Source organism: Aotus nancymaae, unplaced genomic scaffold (genome assembly GCF_030222135.1).
Source record: "Aotus nancymaae isolate 86718 unplaced genomic scaffold, 86718_ANA_hifiasm-v0.15.2.pri h1tg000010l, whole genome shotgun sequence".
NCBI classification, from domain to species: Eukaryota; Metazoa; Chordata; class Mammalia; order Primates; family Aotidae; genus Aotus; species Aotus nancymaae.
The window spans coordinates 9413901-9437682 of record NW_026988421.1 but is presented as its reverse complement, the minus strand read 5'-3'; the positions used below and the strand labels follow the sequence as shown (position 1 = coordinate 9437682).

Below are 23782 nucleotides of genomic sequence, written 5' to 3'. Positions count from 1 at the left end.
CGGCGTACACACGATCCTCCTGCTTCAGCCTCCCAAGTAGCTGGGATTACAGGCGAGAGCCACTGTGCTGGCCCAAACCAACTTATTGATGATACTTTCATTACAAAGGGAATTTCCAAAAATTTGCGAGGCCTGTGTGGGTTTCTTTTTTTGTTGATATTGTTCTTTTCAATTCCTAGAAATTTCAACACAACTAAGAAGCCTGCCATTACTAACTTAGATAGTATCTCTACCAAGTAAAAATCCTAATTAGAACAAAAGTGACTTCAAACTGTTATCAGCGGGTTAATCAATGAAATGAGTTTGAAATCTGAGGCTAACTACCTTCATTTTTCCCTAGTTACGTCCAAAAAAAATATCCTTTCTCCCTGCAGGTCTCAACAGGAATGAAACCAAAATAGAAAATTACCTTGTCTCCCATCACTGGAGAGCAAGAACCACTTTAGCAGCAAGAGTCTTGATACAGCCATCTCTCCATCATTTCCCTCGAGTTCAGCAATGGACCTGAACTCTTCGTCAATCATGATCTTCTCAAAAACTAAGTCTCAAGATTTTCAGAAACGTTAACCACTGAAACGCAAGCTGGAGACATAAAAAGCCTCTAACAAATGGGCATATGTATCTCCCTCTTTGCTGCCAGATAACTAACTAACATACCTGGTATCTAGGGAAGGCAGGTGAAGTTATACTTTCCTATACAAAAGCATAAATTCCCAACCTTTCAAAACCCTCAACCTGGATGCATTTCAAAAATTAGCATTTGAAATTGCAACTTTCTGAAGAAAATGTGTTGTACCGAGGGGCATATGTAACAGCATTATTTCCTGGCAGCCAGGCTTGTAATGACGTCACAGGACTGTTCCACTTGGGAAACATCTAGTGCTGGTACTGTGTGAGGTCATCAGCTAGTCAGCTGCTAAAATTGGACCAGAGAATGCCCTGCACATCTGTGATGAAGCATCCAACTTAAAAAGTCAGATCAAATTGGCCCATGTCTGGGTTTTTCAATGCATGTACAACATGATGTTATTAGATTTTATATATATATATATATATATATATATATATTTTTTTTTTTTTTTTTGAGACAGCTATCACCCAGGCTAAAGTGTGGTAGTGCAACCTCAGCTCACTGCAACCTCCACCTCCTGGGTTCAAGCGATTCTCCTGCCTCATCCTCCCAAATAGCTGGGACTACAGGTGCCTGCCACCATGCCTGGCTAATTTTTGTATTTTTAGTAGAGATGGGGTTTTCACCATATTGGCCAGGCTGGTCTTGAACTCCTGACCTTGTGATCCACTCACCTCGGCCTCCTAAAGTACTGGCATTACAGGTGTGGGCCACCATGTCCGGCCTTTAATTCTTGATTATTTTTGCCATTGCATTTGGCGCCCAAGCTTTTTGCACTCTGTACAGAATCTAAAAAGAACTCTTAGCAGGCAGCTGAGCTTGACTTCTTATATTAACCACCAAAATTAGATCAATAATCTAGTATATCAGCAGAGAGAATAACCTGTAATATGTTTTTCCAACTGGAAGATACAGAACTAAATTTTCAATGTCTCAATCCAAAAGGAGAAAAAAAAAAAAAAACCTTTGAAAAGCCCAAAAATGTCACCATCAACACAGGGTCACTGGAGCATCATTTGTCAATGTTTCTACAGAAAAACATTCAAACACACCCCAGTGGCATTTCCAGACAATCAGAAGGAACCAAAGAAACCGATCTGGACACATGGGTATTTTCCAGGTGGCTGAAAATGCAAAGAATTTGGTGCTTCTGCAATTTTCCCTATTAATCGGGTCAGGCATTTGACACTTGAGGTGGCAAAAAATTGTTTTAATGGCAACGTCCCCTTTCCCGCCTTGCCAATTACCCCGGCCATGGCATTCCTCTGTCCACACAGGCCACAGCTGCTTAATCTCAGCCGCCCCAGGCTGCACCTGTGAATCAGACCAGCCTAATCACACTAACAGATGGCAGAGGCCAAGTAGCCAGCTAAAAACTGCTATCACTTTAAATAGCATCTAATGTTTCACAGGCACCAAACGGAGGCCCCTCCCACAGCAGTATCTCCCTGGTACAGCTAACACCAGCCCTTAATCACTGCAGAGCACCCATTTTGGGGGCAGGGTTGGTGTCATTCGAGAGCTAATTACAAAAGAACCCTGCTTGCAAGGTGAAGGCATGGCAAGTACACTGTTGGCTGGCATTCATCACATGGGTGCTTTACCCCCTGGCCGTTCTCCATGGGCCTTGGGGCGTCAGAAACAGGATTCACAATGCAAAGCATCAGGCCCACAGCACAGAATCCTTCAGAACTACTCAGCCTGCCTGTTACGTAATCTATACCTTGCTGTTGCATTTTATTGCTTCACGTGGTTTCCCAGTAACCTGCTATTAGGCAGGTAGCTGACCACCAGGACAACACAGTTCCCAGGCATGCAAACCAAACCAAGCTGACAGAATCTGATGTCTCAAGCCACAGTCAGGGCACCCACATGCAGTACTGCTTGAGAGCTGTAAACATCTGTACAAGCATTCTCACTCCACCCCCATCGTGACCCTACGATGCCCTCATGCAGCAGGCCTATGACTGAAACACAGCTCTGCTTTTGCTCGCTGAGTCACAATTTTCCAATCAATAAAGTAAGAATAAATACCCTCTCCACCTGATCAGGTTCATGGTGGCCTGGATGGAACCAGCAGCCAGCATAGAGGCTATCTAGGGTGGACCCTCAGCATCTCTGCCTCCAGCGCATGTCAGAGCCAATGGCCGAAAGAAGCGACCAACGTGCTCCACTGTATCAGTGCTTTTTATTAAAGAACGATAATGAAAACCTCTTTAGAAGGCTGGTACGAATCACAGAAGATACTTCCGCTCACCTTATTATCCTCTGTTTTACGAACAAGACTGTTAATGGTAAGCTCCCATTCAGGGCAGAATTGAGAGCAAACCTCCAGGTGCAAATTCCAAAGCCAGTGGTTCTCAGATTTCAGTGTGAATCAGAATCACCCTCAGAGTTTCTAAGGCAGTGGGCCTGAGGAGGAGCCTGAGAACCTGCATTTCTAGGGAGTTCTCAGGGGATGCTGATGCCGCTGGTCCAGGGACTTCACTTTGAGAACCACTGCCCTAAGCTTCCTCATGACAAAAAGTAAAAACTGCATCAACCAAAAGATTTCCCTTTTGCCCAAGCTGCTTGGAGACTCTGGGACAAATCTAAATCTTCACTTCAGGAACTCATTTATCCCAGATACCTAACAATATCTATTTTCTCTTTTTCCTCTAAAAGCTAAAAGACAGTCTTTTCAACAAATAGTGGCAAAACCACTGGACATCCACAGGCTAAAAAGTAAATCCACACACACACCTTACACCCTTCACAAAAATAGATCACACACATCTTAAAATAGATTACACACATAAATACAAACACAAAACTATAGTACTCCGAGGAGAAAAATTTAGATGACCTTGGGTTTGTGGACGTTTCAGGTATAACACCAAAGGCACCATCTATAAAAGAAACAACCAGACAACATAAAACTTAAAATTTTCTGCTCTGCAAGAGACCCTGTCAAGAGAATGAAAAGGCAAGCCACAGGTGGGGGGGAGAAAATATTTGCAAAAGAGATGTAATAAAGGCCTGTTATCCAAAATACACAAAGAACTCTCATAACTCGACAGTAAAAAAACAAACAACCTAATTAAAAAATGGGCCAACAGCCTTAATAGACATCTCACCAAAGAAGATACATAGGTGGTAATTAATCATATGAAAAGATGCTTCACATCATATGTCATCAGAGAAGTTTAAATTAAAACAACAAAATACCACTACACACCTATCAGAATGGCCAAAATCCAGAACACTGAGCACAGCAAATGATATGGAGTAACAGGAACTCTCTTTCATTGCTGGGGGGAATACAAAATGGTGCAGCCACTTTGGAAGGCAGCATGGTGGTTTCCTAGAAACCTAAGTATACTCTTACCATAAGATTATTACACGTAATCCAGCAATCGCACTCCTTCACATTCACTCCCAGTAACTGAAAACTACTCCACACAAAAACCTGCACACAGATGTCTGTAGCAGCTTTATTCACAACTGTCAAAACTTGGAAGCAACAGAGATATTCTTTTTCTGAGACAGAGTCTCATTCTGTCACCCAGGTTGGAGTGCAGTGGCATGATCCTGGCTCACTGCAACCTCCGCCTCCTAGGTTCAAGCGATTCTCATGCCTCACCCTCCCAAGTAGCTGGGATTACAGGCACGCACCACCACACCTGGCTAACTTATGTATTTTTTGTAGAGACGAGGGTTTCGCCAGGTTGGCCAGACTGGTTTTGAATTCCTGACCTCGAGTGACCGACTGCCTCAAAAAGTGCTGGTATTATGGGTGTGAGCAACCGCACCTGGCCGAGATATCCTTCGGTAGGTGAATGGATAAATAAACTTTGATACATACACACAATGGAATACTCAGTGCTACAAATACATGACCCATCAGGCCATGATAAAGACATGAGGGAAACTTAAATGCATCTTACTAAGTCAAATAAGCCAATCTGTAAAGGCTGCAGACTGTATGATTATACACCCTAACGTCAACTATAGACTTTGGTTGATGATGGCAGTACAGGTTCACCAACTGGAACAGATGTACCATTCTGGTGGTGACGTTGATGCCAGGACAGACTGTGCATGTGCTGGGGAAGATTATACGGGAAATCTTTGTACCTTCCTCCTTATTTTGCCATGAACCTAAAACTGCTCTAACAAACAAAGTATTGCCAGGCACAGTGGCCAATGCCTATAATCCTAGCACTTCAGGAGGCTAAGGCGGGTCAATCACTTGGGGTCAATCACTTGAGGTCAGGGGTTCAAGACCAGCCTGACCAACGTGGTGAAACCCTTTCTCTACTAAAAAATACATAAATTAGGCCAGACACAGTGGCAAACGCCTGTAATCCCAGCACTTTGGGAGGCCGAGGTGGGCAGATCATGAGGTCAGGTCAGGTCACCCCATCTCTACTAAAAATACAAAAATTAGCTGGGTGTGGTGGCAGGCGCCTGCAGTCCCAGCACTTGGGAGGTTGAGACAGGAGAACTGCTTGAACTCGGGAGGCAGAGGTTGCAGTGAGCCGAGATTGCACCACTGCATTCCAGCCTGGGTGACGTAGCAAGACTCCATCTCGGCAGAGGGGGGAGGGGGGACATAAATTAGCTGGGTGTGGTGGCGCATGCCTGTAGTCCCAGCTACTAGGGAGGCTGAGGCACAAGAATGACTTGAACCAGAGCGGCAGAGGTTGCAGTAAGCCGAGATCACGCCACTGCACTCCAGCCTAGGCAACAAAGTGAGACTTCATCTCAAAACAAATAAATAAAATACTGTTATTAAAAAATTTAAGCTCTGGACTGTTTTAACAACTAATTGTCTTATGTTACTTAGGCCTTCTTTAAATGTACTAAATTGACTAAAATCCTTCTAAAAAAAAATGTAGAATATACCATGTAAACAGAGAACCCCAATGCCCTATGTACAAACACTTTAGGAACATTCCAGCCATGTCATTGGAAAATGCAGTAATGGTATATTGTATTTTCTTTATTGAATAAACATTTGCAAGCACTCACTCTTCTGAGCACTGTACAAATATGAACTCATTCAATCCTAATAACCCCAGAAGACAGCATTATTATTACTCCCACTTAAATAAAATAATAATACTTCCACTTTCTTGTTAAAGAAACTGAGGCACAAAAGTGAAATGAGCAAGTCAGAAGTTGTGGAGCAAGATTCAAACCCAGACTGCCCAGCTCCAAGACGCTATATCCTGTTCTTCTTCACCAAGTAAACGGCCTCTCCCGGGTTCATGGCCTTCATTAAGCAAATCACCCTTGCTCCCTTTTCAATCGTGGTCTACAAAGCCAGGCACACTTCCTTCATTTCCACTCAGCATGAGGTGTGTGTTGTAGAAGGCCGGGGTTTCTCGCCCTAGGGACGACTGACATCTTGGACTGGATAATTCTTTGTTATGGGGCTGTGCTCTGCATCCCTGGCCCCTGCCCAACTACAGGCCACCAGCCCCCCACCCCCTCTGGTGACAACCAAATATTGCCCAACGTGCCAGAAGAGCAGGAACAGGCAATGGCCCCAGTCACACACCACTGGATTAAACCAAGCACGATCAGTGATTACAAAGAAAACCAAGACATTACATGGTTCTACTATTTTTGTGTCTCTGAACAGGGAGAAGCCAAAGGGAAAAGGAAACACCAAGGAAAGAAAAGTAGTAACTGCTTTGAAAAGCCAATGACCAGTGACACGAGAAGAAAGGACAAACGAGAGAGAAGGCTGTGCAGCAACACTGGTTTATTCTCAGGTTTGAAAGTCAGGAAAGTAGACACAGCGGGGAAAGGCGAGGGCCGCGGGACACAGCATGGCGCAGGAGAGTCGACAAGAAGACAGGTGACAGGCAGGACTTCCCTCCATGCTCCTCTCTCAGGGACCATCGGAGCTGGGCGGTTACTTACTCTTGTTGTTACTGTTCTCACTGACAAAATCTTCTGCGCCATCGGTGTCATCCTCATCATCTCCAGATGAGATGGCATCTGTATGCAAAAGAACATATTGCATGGATGTGTTTTTGCAAAGCAAAAAGGTTGCAATTATCGACAACTGAGACCTTCTCCATAGCAAAGTCAACAACCCAGGAACCCCCACAAAGAGCCTGGGATTGTGTTTAGTTAACATCATTTTAATGGCTTAAAATTTCCCTCCATGATGACAGTTGGTCAACGTTATGATTCTCAATGTTTTCTGCTTTCACGCTATTTAAACAGGCTATAAAATTGGATGTACTAGAACTGGATTTCAAGTTTCAAACAGTATTCAAGCCCCCGACAAATTTACCAATTGTGTAGTACCCAAAGACTCTTTTTCCAACATGAACCTTTCAGCATTTAGGGTCCCCTTCAAGAAAGAAATTCATTTCTAACAAAACGTAGTCCCCGTGTGGTCCTGCTCATCATCAACTAAGCTTCTGAAAACAGAACTTTAAACTCGGCCACAAAGAGGGCATGTTCTGTCCCACTCACTGCATAGAAGGAAATCAAGGAGAGAAACTCAAACTTTAATAAACGAATCCGAAATCTTGAGTACCCAAATTTCAGTCCTATCTTCTAAATGCCAAAGATGTCAGTGGTACGGAGTTGGAGCGGGGGAAGCATGTATTTACTTAAATAAAAGTGTGCTCTCTTAAGAAAAGCATTACTTTGTGCACAAGAATTCTGTCATTCTTAATGATCAGCCCTTCTGGTGCACCAGGTCCCAAAGAAGAATTTGAAAAACTGTGAAGCTGTGCACCTAGCATCCAATTAAGAAATCTCATTACCTTTGCGCTTGGCAAAAAAAAAAAAAAAAATATATATATATATATATAAAAATCAGATAATGGTGACAGAGAAAAGAGAGCGCAGTGCTCGCAGGCCAACTCACCTGTGACATTCACCATGAAGTACCAAGTTTCACTGTCTACAGTCCTAGTGGCAGTACAAGCATAGAGGCCGGAGTCTCTAGGCGTGGCGCCCTTTATCTGCAAGTACTCCCCAATAAGCACTGTCCTATTGTTGGGCCCCAAGTGCACCCCATCCTTAGTCCAACTGATCACAGCGGCATCTTTCAACAGGCAGCGCACCTCTAGCGACTCCCCTGGCGCAGCCACGTACACTTCTGGTTGAGAGATTTGGTATTTGGTTGGTGGCTCTGCAGAAAGGTGGGAGAGAGAAGATGGAGACAGATGGGAAGGAGGGAGAGGAGAGAACGTCCAACAAAGGTCAGTGGAGGCTGCTTATTCCCAGGAGAAGCTGTTCTTGCTTTGCAAATGGCCCCGGCAGGCATCCACCTCTCCCCAAGTCCCAGGAAGCCAGGAAGTATCTGGAACAGCAACCAGAGGACACCCCCAGAAAATCCGTCCTGGCTTAGTTTCCACATCCTACAGGGCTTCAGAAACAAACCAAGCCATAGCGCGGAAGGCTATTTCACAAGAAAATATTTAAATTGATTGCCAAAGTGTGCTTGCACCATGATGCCTGCGAAAATCTGTTACTGTGGTATGTTTTATTTGTAAGAATGCCGAGTTTTACACATTTGTACGTTAAGCGCGACTGTGCGTCACACACACATACACTCTTAATTATTTATTTGTGCTAGACCTGGTCTGTTGCCCCAAGGCCAAGCTTCTTAAAAGGAAATGTCTCAAACTCAAAGAAAACTAATGGATCCTTCTACAAGATTTTTTGCCACCCAGAGTTTTCATAAGCTCTCAGATTCAGATCAATATTTTGAGGGTCTAGAGACCTAATTCTGTGCTGGGTAAGCTGAGATATGCTTTTTTTCCTCAGAACGATACAAGCCCAGAGGCCTTAACACCAGAAACAAAAAGAGCAAAACGCCCAGACAGCTGCAAGGCGGTCTCCACTGCACTTACAGGGGTCCTGAAATGAAGCCGCTGGGTGCTGTGTGCCCAACTCCACACGACAAAGCTGAGTCCCACCCTGCTCACAACTCCTGCCACACACGTCCCGGGCTTCTTCCGTGGAGACAGTCCTTCCTCCCTCTCTTCCCTGTCACCCACCCTCCAAGGCCCAAATCAAGCAGGGCCCTCTGTGATGGGGGTCACTCTGCATCAGTCACCCGGCCCGGGTGGAAACGCAGTGGCTCCCTCCCCTTCCATGTACATCCGCCCACTTCGCCAGCTTGCGGGATGCGCCATCTTCTCATGAAAGCATCCCATCTCCCCAGGGAGACACCAAGACCCTAGAGGAAAGGTGTGGGTCTCAGGCTTCTCTGTGCCTCCCCCCACTGTCCCCCCACTGACCGCATCCTGCTTGGCATACACAGGGCCATGTTGAACGAGGTCACAGTCCCCAGATATGAGCACAGGATGGGACCACAAGAATCCATCCCAAACAACCTCTCCACTGGAGCTGAGAGGAAGCCTTTGGCGCTTATTAACAACAAGAGCCGGAGCTGCTGGCTGGGGTGGCCACCCACGAGGGCCCATGAAGCGGGCTTTCATCCCTCCAATGAGAAGTGTGAATGGGACCCAGAGTCCCAGACCTAGAAAATGCAAAGCTTCCCAGCACTGGGACAGCACCAAATCTGGGCAGGATCAAAGGCAACTGTTTTTGCCTAGACACCCCTCAGAAGGACAAATCTCCCACGGGAGATTGAAATCAAGTCAATCTCTGTTTCAGTCCCACTGTGAAAGCAGCGAGGGCCACGTGCATCTGGGATGAGAAATTCCCCCTCACCACCACCATCAACAGCTACACGGGAGGCCCGGGGCTTCCCAAAGGGGCAGCACCAAAGGCATGCAGGCCAAGGCCCAGATGCCAACTAGCACGTGAACACACAGAGAGAATCACAACAAAAGGAGTAAAACAGAAGCTCAATGGAACATGGACAAACGCACCCCAAAAGCAAGCCAGGAAGGCCCAGCTGAAGGGCCGGTTATGTTTCCGGCATTTGTTTTCTCACTCAACAATTGCTTACTGCACACCTACCACACACCAGCCTATTCTGGAAGCTCCAGAAGCTGGAAGAGACAAGACGAAGACTCTGTACTTGTTTGGAGCATCCATTATGGTGAGGGTGACAGACAATAAATACAAAACCTACAAAAAACACAGTGTGCTTAAGTGTTAGGAAGGACAAAGCAAGGTACCTGCGCATACACAGTGGTGGGGGAGGGCTGGTCTCTTGCCAGGACGTGGCGGATGATGGCCCGCGGGCCAAGCCAGCCACAGCTTGTTTTTGTAAACAAACCTTTATTGGAACACGGCCATACCCATTCCTTATTGTCTGGCGGCTACTTTTGTGTGTCACGAGGGCAGAGTTCAGTCGTTGCAACAGAGACCCTATGGCCTGCAAGGCCCACGATATTTGCAGTCTCGCCTTTACAGAGTTTTTTAATCCCTGACGTATAAAGTGATCAGAGAGACTTCTGCAAAGAACAGACATTTGAGCTGAGATGTGAAGGACAACGTGAAGTTTAAAAGATGCCGGGAACTTAGCTGGAAGGCTCTCAGAGCAGATCCCTCAAGGCTGGTTAAGTCAAAATGCAGCTCAATTGAGCGACTGATAGAAATACTTCAAACTATGGAGACCAAACAGAAAAAAGAAAGGAAGAGAAATATGAGGAGGAGGAGAAGCAGGCAGGGATTCAGTCTGGCCCCAAATCTCAGCCCATCTCCCACTCCCAACACCCTAGAGTCACAGATTCATTCAACATGAAAACTGAAGAGGTCCCAAAGGCTACTGGCCCAACCCCTTTTACAGCTGTCTAAGACAAGGACCAGACGTCCTCTGAGTCCCAGGTCTCCAACAACTCACTGCTGAAACAGCACCCACCATGCTAGAATGAATGTACATTGCATTAGTCTGGGTCATAAAACGATCAATGTCTATTATGACAACATCACATGACCAGCAAGTCACCAAGAATGTTATGGAATGTACTTTCCTCTTAGCCAGAATTGGTCACCAGGGCAGCCGCTGGGCAGCAACAGCAAAGCTTCCCTCCCTTACAGGGGAGGCAGCTGGGACCCACGCACCAATCTGCTCCATCCTGACCCTCAGATAAGGTGCAACCATGTCCCTATGTCACGCAGTGGAATGCTCTAAGACTGCATTAGGGAAAAATGAAAGATAAGCAAGGCATTTGCAATTGTGATGCAGAAAAATCTCTCTCCTGGCAAAGGAGGAATTATGATGTATGATTTCTGATTTCAAAGGAAAGCGTTTTCACTGAGAATCCTTTCCATCACCTAAACTCCATAAACCCCAAAATCTTGCGGAAACTGGAGGTATCTGAGCTGCTGGACTAACACCTGCTGTTCTAGAAGGGAGAACAGGCGACAGGGAGGACCTGTGTCTTATTCGGAGCTGGACACCGGAGATGCCTAGTAAAGGGTGCTCTCCTGGACGAGAAGAGGATAAAGCCCTGAGTTCCACGCCTCTCCGTGCCTGCTTAACCTCTCGGCCTGGCGATCCCCTCTGTTGCAGAGTAAGAGTTCCCAAATACTGGTTTATTATTGGTGAGACTCCAATAAGCCAGTGCAGGTGAACCCCATCTCAACTACATCATGCTGAGCCAATGACTGTCACTAACACTGTTATTCTTCAAGGCAGAATATGCTTGCCATGATTTTTTTAAGCACCATGACTTTCAGAGGATAATCACAGAACGCTTGGATTCCTTTTTTTTTTTTTTTTTTTTTTTAAATTGAGATGGAGCCTCACTGTTACCCAGGCTGGAGTGCAGCGGTACGATCTCGGCTCACTGCAACCTCCACCACCCAGGTTCAAGCAATTCTCCTGCCTCAGCAACCCAAGTAGCTGAGACTACAAGCACGCACCACCACACCCAACTAATTTTTCTGTATTTTTATCACAGATGGTTTCGCTGTGTTGGCCAGGCTGGTCTCAAACTCCTGACCTCAGATGACCCACCCGCCTCAGCCTCCCAGAGTGCTGGGATTACAGGTGTGAGCCACCGCGCCTGGCTGGAACACTTGATTTCTATTTCCAGATACAAAATGATTTTACACGAGTCCCATCTCAATGGACAGTTAAGATGACTTGATGTACTAAAATTGCTTTTGTCCCAGTAAAACCAGATTGAAACTGTCATCCAGATGTCCACGCTTCAAGGATAGCAAAATATCACCCCCAAAAATACACCAATGAGATGATGATGTTTATCCATAAAAATCAAGCCATCCTGGCTTCAAAATCTCAAACCAGTAACTGCTGTCTTGGTAAACTGAGATAGCAAGGACTCCTCCCCGCATCCCTTCAGTGGTCATTTCACAAAGGGCCATCTTGGGCATCAGCAGGGCCTTTGGTAAACATACCAGTGATATCCCTGGGTACGAAGAAGACCTCAAGCACTTGTTAGGGAGAATGCATGAATAAACTAAACACGAGAGAGAAAGAGGCTAGGGAGAAGCAATACACAAAGAAGGATGTAAGTAAGAAGAGAGGCAGGGGTGGGGTGGGGCCACACGCTGGGGAGGGGCCAAATGCCACACCAGTAGCCTCCCAAGCCACCCAGTGGCCCCCTCAAGCCCAGCCTGCAGGGCCCAGCACAGATGGCACACATGAAAGACAACCCCGGCCAGGGGACCAAGAACACAAGCCCCTAACAGCTGGCTAAGTGGAAGCAGCTCTGTCCCTTCCCGTGTCCTTGGGTCCATTTGCCGTCCTCAGGGCTCAGCTTCTCTTCTGGGTTTGAGTGCTGCAGTTGACCTGACCCACTGCCCACTCCCTGCAAACATGTGGTCCCCAAGACCTCCACGTCCATCCCCACAGTTGTACTGACCTGGCCCCATGCTGTGCAGAGCCAGGACAATCAGCGAATCCCCTCTGTGCCTGCATGCGCAAAGGGGCCTCCCTAACTCTGGCCACCCTCCATGGATGGATCACCTCTCCCGGACTCCACCAGGCTGTATAGCCTGCTCTGTGAAGGGGCAAAGAATTCCCCAGGAAATGTACATAATTCCTTTGATAGTCATATGAACATTTCCTGGATTTACTTTTTTCCAGAGCTGTGGCACACTTTTACCTTTCCACTGGGAGTGCACAGCTCAACATGTCCCTCGTCTCCTGCCAAAACACAATGGGGAGAAGGTTCTAGAAGCTGCTTTGCTATGCACAAATGCTCTTTCGGAGTCTTCCACAGACAGAAAATATGTTTCCATGTATTTTTCACAATATGAATTAAAATTCAAAAGGAAGCAAGCAATCTTCACACGAGTGTTAACTCTTTGTCACTGTTTCCTAAAACTGCCAAACAGACAAGGCAGCACGTCTCCTTCCTGGGACACTGCTCAACACTGGCTTCCACTGCTGCGGCCACAACACCGTGCACAGCCCTGCTGGGTAAGGCTCAGTTGCTTCCATGTGAATTTTCTCCCAGAAGTTTCAAACTCTTGGGAAGTACCAGCAGCATGTTAGCAAGCAGTTTCTTTTTTTTTTTTTTTTTTAAACTGAGTCCCACTGTCTCATCCAGGCTGGAGTGCGATGGTGCGACCTCGGCTCACTGCAACCTTCACCTGCCAGGTTGAACTGATTCTCCTGCCTCAGCCTCATGGGTAGCTGGGATTACAGGTGCACACCACCACACCCGGCTAATTTTGTTTTGTATTTTAGTAGTGATGGGGTTTCACCATGTGGCTTAGGCTGGTCTCAAACGCCTGAGCTCAGGCAATCCACCCACCTCAATCTCCCAAAGTGAGCCACTGCACCCAGCCGCAAACAGCTTCTTTTTAAAAAATTGACCGTTGTGATACTTCAAAAATGAAAGAGATTGGTACTTACACAGCTAACCAAAAAAATAAATGGGCCAGGCACAGTGGCTCATGCCTACAATCCCAGCACTTTGGGAGGCCAAGGCGGGTGGATCACCTGAGGTTAGGCGTTCGAGACCAGCCTGACCAATGTGATGAAACCCCATCTCTACTAAATATAAAAAATTAGCCGGTGTGGTGGCATATGCCTGTAATCCCAGCTACTTGGGAGGCTGAGGCAGGAGAATCACTTGAACCCGGGAGGTGAAGGCTGCAGCGAGCTGAGACCGCGCCATTGGACTCCAGCCTGGGCAACATGAGCGAAACTCCGTCTCAAACAAACAAACAAACAAATAAATAAATAATATGAATAACAACAGGTATCTGCACATTTCCTCTGAGTAATTCCTGCCTTGACCTGGCCTCCTTCCTTCCCTAAGAAAACTATCCTGCTATTCCTTGGGAGCTCGTAGGACCTCTGACTGGGGAGAGAAAGAAACTGAGGCAGGGGCTGCCTGACTCTCCAAGCTCCTCAGCAGATCCTGGCAGAAGTCATGACCTCTCGGTGTGATGTCATACAGATTGCCACTAGCCACAAGCTGCATGAATTTACCTCTCCGTAAGTAAACAGAGAGAAAAAAATCCTCGCGGTATGTGAAGATAGCCCCAGGAGGGGGAAATCTTGTAAAAGTCAAAAAGACTGTGGCTTCTGTGACTTCACTGCACACAGTCAGCTGGACTTCTCGCCCGTCTCAGCGGGAGGGTTGTCTTGAGACACTGGAAACAGCGAAGGGCTTGGCAACAGTAAGCTATTTCAGGTAACACTTTCCATTGCCAAACCAGCGATAGCAGCACTTCAGACTGTCACTTTTTATAATGTTTGCCTATAAACTTTTCCCGTGTGGTTTTTGAAATGGCGCCCAAATGCAAACAGAGAACAGATGGGAAACCTGAGTCTTGCCCCAGCCAATCACTTCACGGAGAACGGACGTCAGATTTAAACTGTTAAGGAAGAAGAAAGCAGTTTCTACCAACGGCAAAGCTCACTCCATTGCTTTTCACAGATTAAGCCTTTTCTGAGGTTTCCCAGGGATGGTGTCTTTTCCGCCGTCTCGATCATCCCAGTTCCCAGGATGTGGTGGGGTCACCCTGAACACATCCCACTGAGATTTCTCCCTCCTCCAAAGTGAGGGGTGTCCAGTCCCTAAACATATTCCTCCAGAAAGAGGAAGAAAGGGAGAAAGAGGGAAATCCCTGAACAAATTTCCCTGGAAGAAAGAGAGGGAAGAAAGAGGAGAGGGGGGAAAGGAGAGGAGAGATGCGGAGAAGGAAAAGGAAAGGAGGAAAACAGAGGGAGAGGAAGGAGGAAGGGAACAGGAAGAAAGAGAGGGAAAGGGGAGAAGGGAAAGAAGGAGGGGGCAGAGAGAAGAGGCAGGGCAGGAGACACTGCCTGTCAGGGTCGTGGGCTGCAGGTACGCGCTCCTACCTGGAGTCACAGCTGGGACTCCCAGAGGCACTGTAACGGGAGCACTGGGGGAAGGGCAGTAAAATGGCCTTGCGTTCCTGGTGCCCTCCCACACATCCTGCCACCTTGTACAGAGTAAATGTCATGGCTGTAGGGCTGCCAGTGTCTTTACAGAGGAAGCAGAGTCCAGCTGCAAATGTCGCTACATAGTCACTGCACACAAAGCACATGGCAAATAACTGGCCGCCCCTGTCCTCCCTGGTCCAGTAGCCCCCACTGACCCTCTTACTCTGGAAGATGTCCTGTAGCGGCCACGCCCAGTCCCAGTAAGAAGTCTTAACTGGTCAGTACCCAATTCTCTGTCCACAGGAACAGAAGAGAGATGTGTCATGTACACGGCCCTCCTGAGCTATCTCTTAAAATCTCAAACAGAGGGAGTCTGCACAGACAGACATCCGGCACGAACAGCACAGCTTTTTAGTAATTGATGACGCCTCTGCAAGATACGGGTTCTGGAAGAGCTTAGCCCCCTCTTTCCTGTAGCACAGTCTGGGCCTCGATGGCATCAGAACTTATCAGCAGAAGGAAATAAAGGCAATGGAGACCAGGCGTGGTTGGCTCACATCTGTAATCCCAGCACTTTGGGAGGTCAAGGCAGGTGGATCACCTGAGGTCAGGAGTTCAAGACCAGCCTGGCCAACATGATGAAACCCCGCCTCTACTAAAAACTCAAAAAGTAGCCGGGCATGGTGGCACATGCCTGTAGTCCCAACTACTCGGAAAGCTGAGGCAGGAGAATCGCTTGAACCTGGGAGGCGGAGGTTGCAGTGAGCCCAGATCGCACCACCTTATTCCAGCCTGAGTGACAGAACTAGAGTCCATCTAAAAAAAAAAAAAAATTAAAATTAAAAAATAAAGTCAATGGAGTCCCACCGATGAAGTCAGAACTAACCACCTTTGTGTGCCCTGCCGTGAGGGCTGTTCACGCAGCAACGAAGACAGCCTGCTACAGTCCAGACATCCTCAAAGCCTCCCCTCTACAAGAACCTGCTTGCAGGAAAACGAAATTCCTCACATCCAACAGAGACCTTATAAGGCATAGGTACTACGTGTTCTTTAAGGGAACGTGGAAGGGACAAATACTCCGCACAGCATAAAGATGAAAGTTCTCTACATCGAGAAATACTGCCAACATAAAAACAGGGGACACGAAGAAGTCAAAGCAACAAATAACAGATAAGTATGCAGGCTGAAAGGCTGCAGTGCTCTCTACCAGTTGTCAGGGTGTCTGGTACGCTCAAGTCGGGACTGAAACCTCCCTGGTCGGTAACACAGATGCGGTAACAACAGCTAACAGCTGCCTCTGCGGCGGTAGCTGAACTTCTCCAAAAACTCCACCTTGGAATCAATCAGATGGGATCGTGGCTAATGTCTCCAATATGGTAACCATTAAAAATTATATATTTAGGCACACCCCTCATATCATTTGAGTCTGTCTTTGAGAAACATGGTGGATGGTTCTTCCCATTTGAAAGAAATTACGTTTCTGCCCATGAGAAAATAAAAAGGCACACAGAGTAATGAGCCTAAGAATGCACTCACTGTGTCTCCCAGTATCCCCACCCAAAGTGGAAACCCACACTCCTTGTTTTGTCAGCATGCCTCTCGTTTGTGATCTGATGTTTTCGGCTGTACTTGTATTTCCTTCTGCGGCAGTACCTGGACTTCTCCAGAAACTCCAGATTGGCTCACGTCCCTGGTGATCAGACAGGATCATGGCTAATGTTTCCAATATGGTAACCATTAAAAATTATATGTTTAATGTTGATGATAGTGTTCTCAAAAAAAAAAAAAAAAAATGCACAGAGGGAAAGGTTTTCTCCCTGGTCCCAACGCGTGTATTAAACTCCTATTTCATGAGCAAAAAAGTCCCAATGGACCATCAAGATGCAGGTATTGAATCAGTACTGTGCGCATAAATTCCTAGATATGGGCAGCCTTTCTTGAGCAAGAACTTCAAAATTGAGACTTTTGTTCAGAAAGCATTTCCCAAAGCAACAGGCCGTTAGCGCCCAGGAAGTAGAAACTTGCGCTACAAGTTACGTAGAAGTCCCCGCACGCCCCGGCTCAGATGTACAATGAGGAGCCTGTGTGCCTGGCTGCCTGGCCAGCCCAGCCCGAGCCTCCCACCTTCTGAAAATACACACTTGCTGGACGTAGCAGAGAGCACTGATACATCTTCAGCCCTTCAGGGCTCCTTGGGGCATGCTGTTCTAGGGAAAACCCTTTCATCAAAAGGCATGTGGGGGGCTCACAAGGAGGTGAAGAAGTGAACGGGATGGGATGTGCTTGGCCTTTCATGACACAATCTCAGGGTCAAGAGTGGCCTTGCAGAGTTGTCATCCTGTAAAATGAACACACTGTCATCTCCCGTCCTGAAACTGAACCATCTGGTCCCAAAATGCTTCCATACCTTGAGCCTGAATGACAGTGCTCAGCCAGAGGCAGCTCTCTTCATCTTATAAAGTAGTAAAGCGTGGGAAGGCGCCTATAATCTCAGCAACTCGGGAGGCTGAGGCAGGGGAATCGCTTGAACCTGGGAGGTGGAGGTTGCAGTGAACCAAGATCACACCACTGCACTCCAGCCTGGATGACAGAGCTAGACTCTGTCTCAAAAATAAAAATAAAAAATAAATAAAGTAGTAAAGCACCTGTCTCATCAGACAGCCATACCCCAAGCCTCTCATGGTCCCCTTAGCATTAAGCCTAAGGTCTCATTTCTGTCCCTTCTCTGATGACTCTTCAGAAAAGGCACGGTGGCGCAGTAGCCACCATGTGTTAAAAGTACGGACCAAGGCCAGGCATGGTGGCTCATGCCTGTAATCCCAGCACTTTGAGAGGCCGACGCGGGTGGATCATTTGAGGTCAGGAGTTTGAGACCAGCCTGGCCAATATGGTAAAACCCCATGTCTACTAAAAACACAAAAATTAGCCAGGCGTGGTGGTGGGAGCCTATAATCCCAGCTGCTCGGGAGACTGAGGCAGAATAATTGCTTAAACCTGGGAGGCCAGAGATGCAGTGAGTTGAGATCGTGCCACTGTACTCCAGCTTGGATAACAGAGCGAGACTCTATCTCAAATATACATGTGTATATTTATATATATCCCAAACCAACCTGACACTGACACTGAAACTCTGCCACTTACAGATCGTGTGACCTTGAGGCAAGTCCTCAGAGCAGGAACAATAATGAATGAGACAGGACACAGAAGGCACCTAGCACAACGCCTGGCACTTACACATCCGCCATCAGAAAGACCTTCTGGCTGAAATCCTCACTCCTGCACTAAGCAGGAAAAGAAGCAAAGCCGCCCAGCCAGGTCTTCTCAGTGTGGAAAGTCGGGCAGTGAGAGGAGGGGGCAGGGCTCCTGTTGTATTTCTCAACCCCTAACACAGAGTTGGGGGTTAATTATCTTTGGTTAGCATTCTGCTTCCTGCTGGTACAGGCACATGTGGGTGTGCATGGTTCTTATGGACGGGAACATGTCAAGGAGGTCTTCTTGCCTTTCTAGGAAACTTCTTCCCTGCTGCTGCCCCTCCTATATCCATGGATATGCCCAGAATTCCACCTCCGGCTCTTCTGGTCCTTGCCCTGCATTCCAGTCCCCGGGGCTCCTGTGGCTTTTCCCACCTCCTCCTCCCTGCAGATGCCACTCAAGTCCCTGCTTGTAGGTTCATATTTCCACCTGCCTGGGGGAGGAGACACGTTACCTGGATGTCTGCAGAGGTCTTTTCCAAAACAAGCAAGTGACCTTCAACCTCCTCCTCCTCCACCAGCCTCTTACAGGATGAAGGGAGTCACACAGCTGAACTGCCACCCAAGCTCCAAGTCAGCCTTGAAGCCCCTCTTTTCCTCTGGCCCCTCTTCTGATCAGTCCCCACAGCCCTTCACCTATTAAGCCTATCCCTGATGGAAAGCTTAGCCCTGAAAGAAAGTACAGGCAAAACTGCATCCGAAAGGCCCACTCCAGGCCTCCCCCGGCCCTCCACAAGTCCTCTGCAATGCGCCTAACCCATCACCCGTGGTGCGCCCCTTGTAGCCACCGCAGACCTCCAGAGGAATCTTTTCAAAAGCACATGTGACCTCTATGTTTTAAGAAAGGCACAGACCACTCCAAAGTCAGAATAAAACCCTAAGAACATCACATGCATTGAGACTTGGTTGCTCCAAGTCCCATATCCCTCTCTCTCTGACACTCTGGTCTGCCTGTTCACATGGGCACTGTTCCCTCTACCTATGAGCCCACCCTGCTACACTGCCTGGCAGGCTCCTATTAAGCCCAGTTCCAGTAGCTCCTCTGTGAAAATTCCCAATTCCCATGGAGACATCGTGCTGCTCCCACCTCGTCCTATTCATCCATCTAGCACGTGCACAGCCATAGTCTGCCTCCCCAACCCACTCCACCCAAGAGACGTATGGAGATGGCCTTGAGTGGGAATTGATGCAGTGTTTCTCAGACTTTACTGTGCATAAGACCACGTGGCCAGTTTAAGACAGCATCCTCGCTCCCACTTCCAAAGATTCTGGGTGGGCCGGGTACAGTGCCTCACACCTGTAATCCCAGCACTTTGGGAGGCTGAGGCAGGCGGATCACTTGAGGCCAGCCTAGCCAACATGGTGAAACCCCATCTCTACTGAAAACACAAAATTGAGGCCGGGCACAGTAGCTCACGTCTGTAATCCCAGCACTTTGGGAGGCCAAGGCGGGCAGATCACCTGAAGTCGGGAGTTCAAGACCAGCCCAACCAACATGGAAAAACCCTATCTCTACTAAAAATACAAAAAATTAGCCAGGCGTGGTAGTGCATACCTATAATCCCAGCTACTCAGGAGGCTGAGGCAGGAGACTCACCTGCAAGATCACACCATTGCACTCCAGTGTGGGCAACAAGAGTAAAACTCCATCTCAAAAAAACAAAACAAAAAAAAGATTCTGAGTCAGCAGGCCTGAGGGTGGGGGCTGACATTCTTTATTTCCCACAGGTTCTCAGGTGAGGCCTGATCCTGCTGGTCTAAGACCCACCTGCAGCAAGCTCAGCTCCAGTGTCCAATGATGGGAGTTTGAGACCTACCTCTGCCGGTAGTGAACGTGTTGGCTTGCACAGCCTTACATTGCTGAGCCTTAGAGTCATGCTTTAGAGAAGAGAAAAACATCTCCAGGGCTGCCTTAGGACACCACAGGACACAACCAAAGGCTGCCTAGGAAGGCTTCTGTGTACTTACAGTGAGGGGCACATCTGAGAGCGAGCATGCCGAAACCTGGGTGAGGGGGTCCCTGGCCTGCAACTCAGCCCCGACCAGGAGGGCACTCCTGGGTTCCTGTTTATGGGGCATAGCTGATATTAACTGGCTGGCAGATTGCTTTTTCCAACCACGTTAGAGCCTCCATTCACATTCCTCTGACTTCAAAACAGGTTTTCTTCCAAGTGAACAAATCTGTCCATCATATGTAGAGTTACCTAAGTGAGGATTTCTGGAATGTTCCCAAGTGAGACTAAACATCTGAAGATTTTATGAGATTCATCGTTATCAACACCCATGTATGATGCCTGTTTGATTAATTTACAGAGGCCTGTGGCTTCTTAAAACACCATCTACTATTCATCCATCCAACACACTTGAGAGTAGCTGATATTTATATATAGGGCACGGTAACACACCACAGAATTCCCTTGAGATGAGAACCCCATCAGGGCTCAGGATTCAGATGACTTATCCTAGCCCCACAGCATGCTGATAACCCTGCAAACACCGAACCACAGGCAAGAGCCCCACAGCTGAGCCTCATGCAGCCCACGGCCTAAGGACCTGCATTCCAGAGAGCATACTCCAAAGCCTGACTGCATTCCAGAAGCAGGTTTTCAGGGACAGTCACCTTACCACACTTACTGTTACCTGTGGCTGCTAGAAGCGGCACCTGGGACAAGCTCACCTCCCTGATACTGACATAAACGTTCAATAAATGATGCATACTCCAGCGGATACATTTGCCCTATAAGTCCCTGAAAGGTCAGATCGATGTCCAAATCCCATTTGACATTTTCCCCAAGCCTGTAGAGCAGGCCCTCCCACAGTACTTTCCAAATAAAGAAATACTTTTAAAGTGGCCACGGCTACAAAAGAAAAGGAAAAAAGAAAAGGGAAGGTTAAGAGTTATTCCAGGAGGGCAAGGCTGCCTCCTGCTTTCTCCACTCGGGACCTTTTGGGGGTATTGTTCTGCCAGTTGATTTAAAGGGCCCGGCCTTTCTCCTCTCAGCGGGACCTCGGTTCCAACACTCCTTCAGAGGCTGCAGATGTGTCCCAGGCCTGGTCCCCTCAGCAGCATCCCAGCCATTTGCAAATGAAGCAGCAGCAGCTGGAGACTGGGAAACAGATGGTTCTCTTCATTTGAATGGGTTTGATCAGGCTGCTTGAGGCCCAGCAAGTTCAGGCCTGGCCAGGACAGAAACCCATGCGGAGGCCTGAAGGCACAGAGTTGGGGTCCAGGGAGCCAGCGGCAGCGGCAGCAAGCAGCTGAATAGGAATGACCTGGAGGAGAGGTTCCCCCACACTGCCTTCGGGTGAGCAGGACACATTCCCAGCTGGTTTTGCACCGCAGGACCCAAGGAAGGCAGGTCAGAGCCACAGGGATCACTTTTCTCCGGTGTTTTGTAGAGAAAGGAAAAACTCTCCCTGGGGGGATCCTGAGCCAGAGGACCGAAACCCACATTAATTCAGGAAATTCCAAGTTAAGAACCGGGGCCACCACAGTTAACCTTTCATCCCCGCTCCAAACTGCATATTTGCATAGAGGTAAAAGCTTCAAGAAGACAAACAAACAAACAAACTTTGAAGAGTCACTACCTCTCACAACCCTCCAAAGCATCATCCAGATGGAGGCTTCAGATCTCAGAAGGGCTGTGCACAGCTCCCATGCTCTTTGGCTTCCTGGGACAGGGCATCCCTGGTGATGGGGGGCACTTGGGAAGGGGGCAGAATCACCATTCTGTCCACATCTGGCCTGGCTCCCCTGGCCACCCTCCGGCCATCTCCCTGCCTCCACATTGGCCTGGAAAGAAACTCTGCCAATTAGAGGTAGTAAAAGAAAAGAGATAGGAAACAGACTGAAGTGACCCACTCACGTACGGACTGGAGGCTGCCGGGATGACCTTGACTTGCCTCCCCGCCACACCTTCAAGGGCAAGCACCTTGCAGGAGGGGAGGAGGGGCGGCCTCGGAGCCCAGCTGCACCCCTGCACCCAGCAGCCTCTGCTCCACCTCCATCAATATCAACAGCTGAAGCCAGCAAGGGACAGCAAAGAAGCAGAGAGCCTAGGCCCTGGACAATCACCTCACTGGACAAGGGTCAACCTAGCAGGCAAGGTGGCTGGTATTGCCAAGGGTCAAACTTGCAATGCAGGTGGGTTTGCTGGGGACTCGAGGTGGGTACCACCTCCGTAAGGGGAAGAGCAGCCTCAGGTGTGGTGGCTAACGCCTGTGATCCCAGCACTCTGGGAGGCCAAGATGGGAGGATCGCTTGAGCCCAGGAGTTCGAGACCAGCCTAGGCAACAAGCAAGAACCCATAGCTACAAAAAAATAGAAAAATCAGCCTGTGCTGTAGTCCCAGCTACCCAGAAGACTGAGGTGGGAAGATCACTTGAGCCCAGGAGGTCCAGGATGCAATGAGCTGTGATTGTGCCACTGCACTCCAGCCTGGGCAACGAAGTGAGCAGGGTGAGACCCTGTTTTTTTTTTAAAAAAAAAAAGCAGCAGCAGCTTCATAGTCCCAGTCCCTGGAAACTCCTAAACCTGGGGTACATGCCTCCGGCCCATGCTTTTCCATCACAGTAGCTTCACCTTTAATTGGACCTAGCCCTTCATTTTTCACTTTTTTTTTTTTTTTTTTTTTTTTGAGACAGAGTCTCTCTGTTGCCCAGGCTGGAGTGCAAAGGCCCGATCCCGGCTCACTGCAACCTCCGCCTCCCAGGTTCAAGCAATTCTCCTGTCTCAGCCACCCGAGTATCTAGAATTATAGGCACACGTCACCACACCCAGCTAATTTTTGTATCTTTAGTAGAGATGGGGTTTCACCATGTTGGCCAGGCTGGTCTCAAACTCCTGACCTCAGGTGATCCAACCTCCTCGGCCTCCCAAAGTGCTGGGATTACAGGCGGGAGCCACCATGCCCAGCCCTAGTACTTCATGTTGGCAATTATTTGGCAAAAGCCTATCTCCCTCACTCAACTGTTTATTGTTTGCTATTCAGTACTCACAGAAGCTGGCGCATAGTAGGTCTCAAAAATTATTTGGGGAACAAATGGATAACAAAAACTCAAAGAAACCATAGCAATTACCCTGCAATCTAAAAATCGTGTTTATACCATCTTGCCTCTGCCAAGCTCTGAAAGTTGTCATCGCACTGTGAGCTGCAAATTTAAGAGGGGAATTTGCAGCGTCTCCTTCTAGTCAAGAATTCTATGGCCAGGCGTGGTGGCTCACACCTATAATCCCAGGACTTTGAGAGGCTGAGGTGGGTGGATCACCTGAGGTCAGGAGTTCGAGACCAGCCTGGCCAACATGGTGAAACCCCATCTCTACTAAAAATACAAAAGTTAGCCAGGTGTGGTGGTACATGTCTGTAATCCCAGCAACTCCAGAGGCTGAGGCAAAAGAATTGCTTGAACCTGGGAGGCAAAGGTTGCAGTGAGCCGAGATCGAACCACCGCACTCCGGCCTGGGCAACAGAGCAAGATTCCATCTCAGGAAAAAAAAAAAAAAAAAAGGAATTCTACAACCTTCCTCCAAAGCTCAACTCCCACTTTGAAAAGCCTGGGACCTCTGAGTGTTCTACAACCACTGTACAAGTGGCCGAGAACAAAGCTCAGCTGGCTAAACCAGCCTCGATTCACCTC

At 48.0% G+C, this 23782-nt stretch overlaps 1 protein-coding gene across 16 annotated transcripts in view; it reads right to left on the bottom strand.

Annotated features, from left to right (window-relative positions):
• FGFR2 (fibroblast growth factor receptor 2) overlaps positions 1-23782 on the bottom strand; it is a 116908-nt gene that overhangs the window by 76894 nt on the left and 16232 nt on the right. For 7 of the 16 annotated variants that reach the window (XM_012453464.3, XM_012453460.3, XM_012453463.3 and 4 more), the window contains exons 3-4: positions 7509-7775; positions 6545-6622 (exon numbers count right to left, since the gene is read on the bottom strand). The exons of 4 other annotated variants lie outside the window; for them this stretch is intronic. In XM_012453464.3, coding sequence (XP_012308887.2) covers positions 6545-6622; positions 7509-7775 — 345 coding nt within the window. The remainder of the gene's footprint in view (positions 1-6544; positions 6623-7508; positions 7776-23782) is intronic. 5 more of the 16 variants (XM_012453467.3, XM_021674626.2, XM_012453469.3 and 2 more) reach the window with 1 other exon arrangement.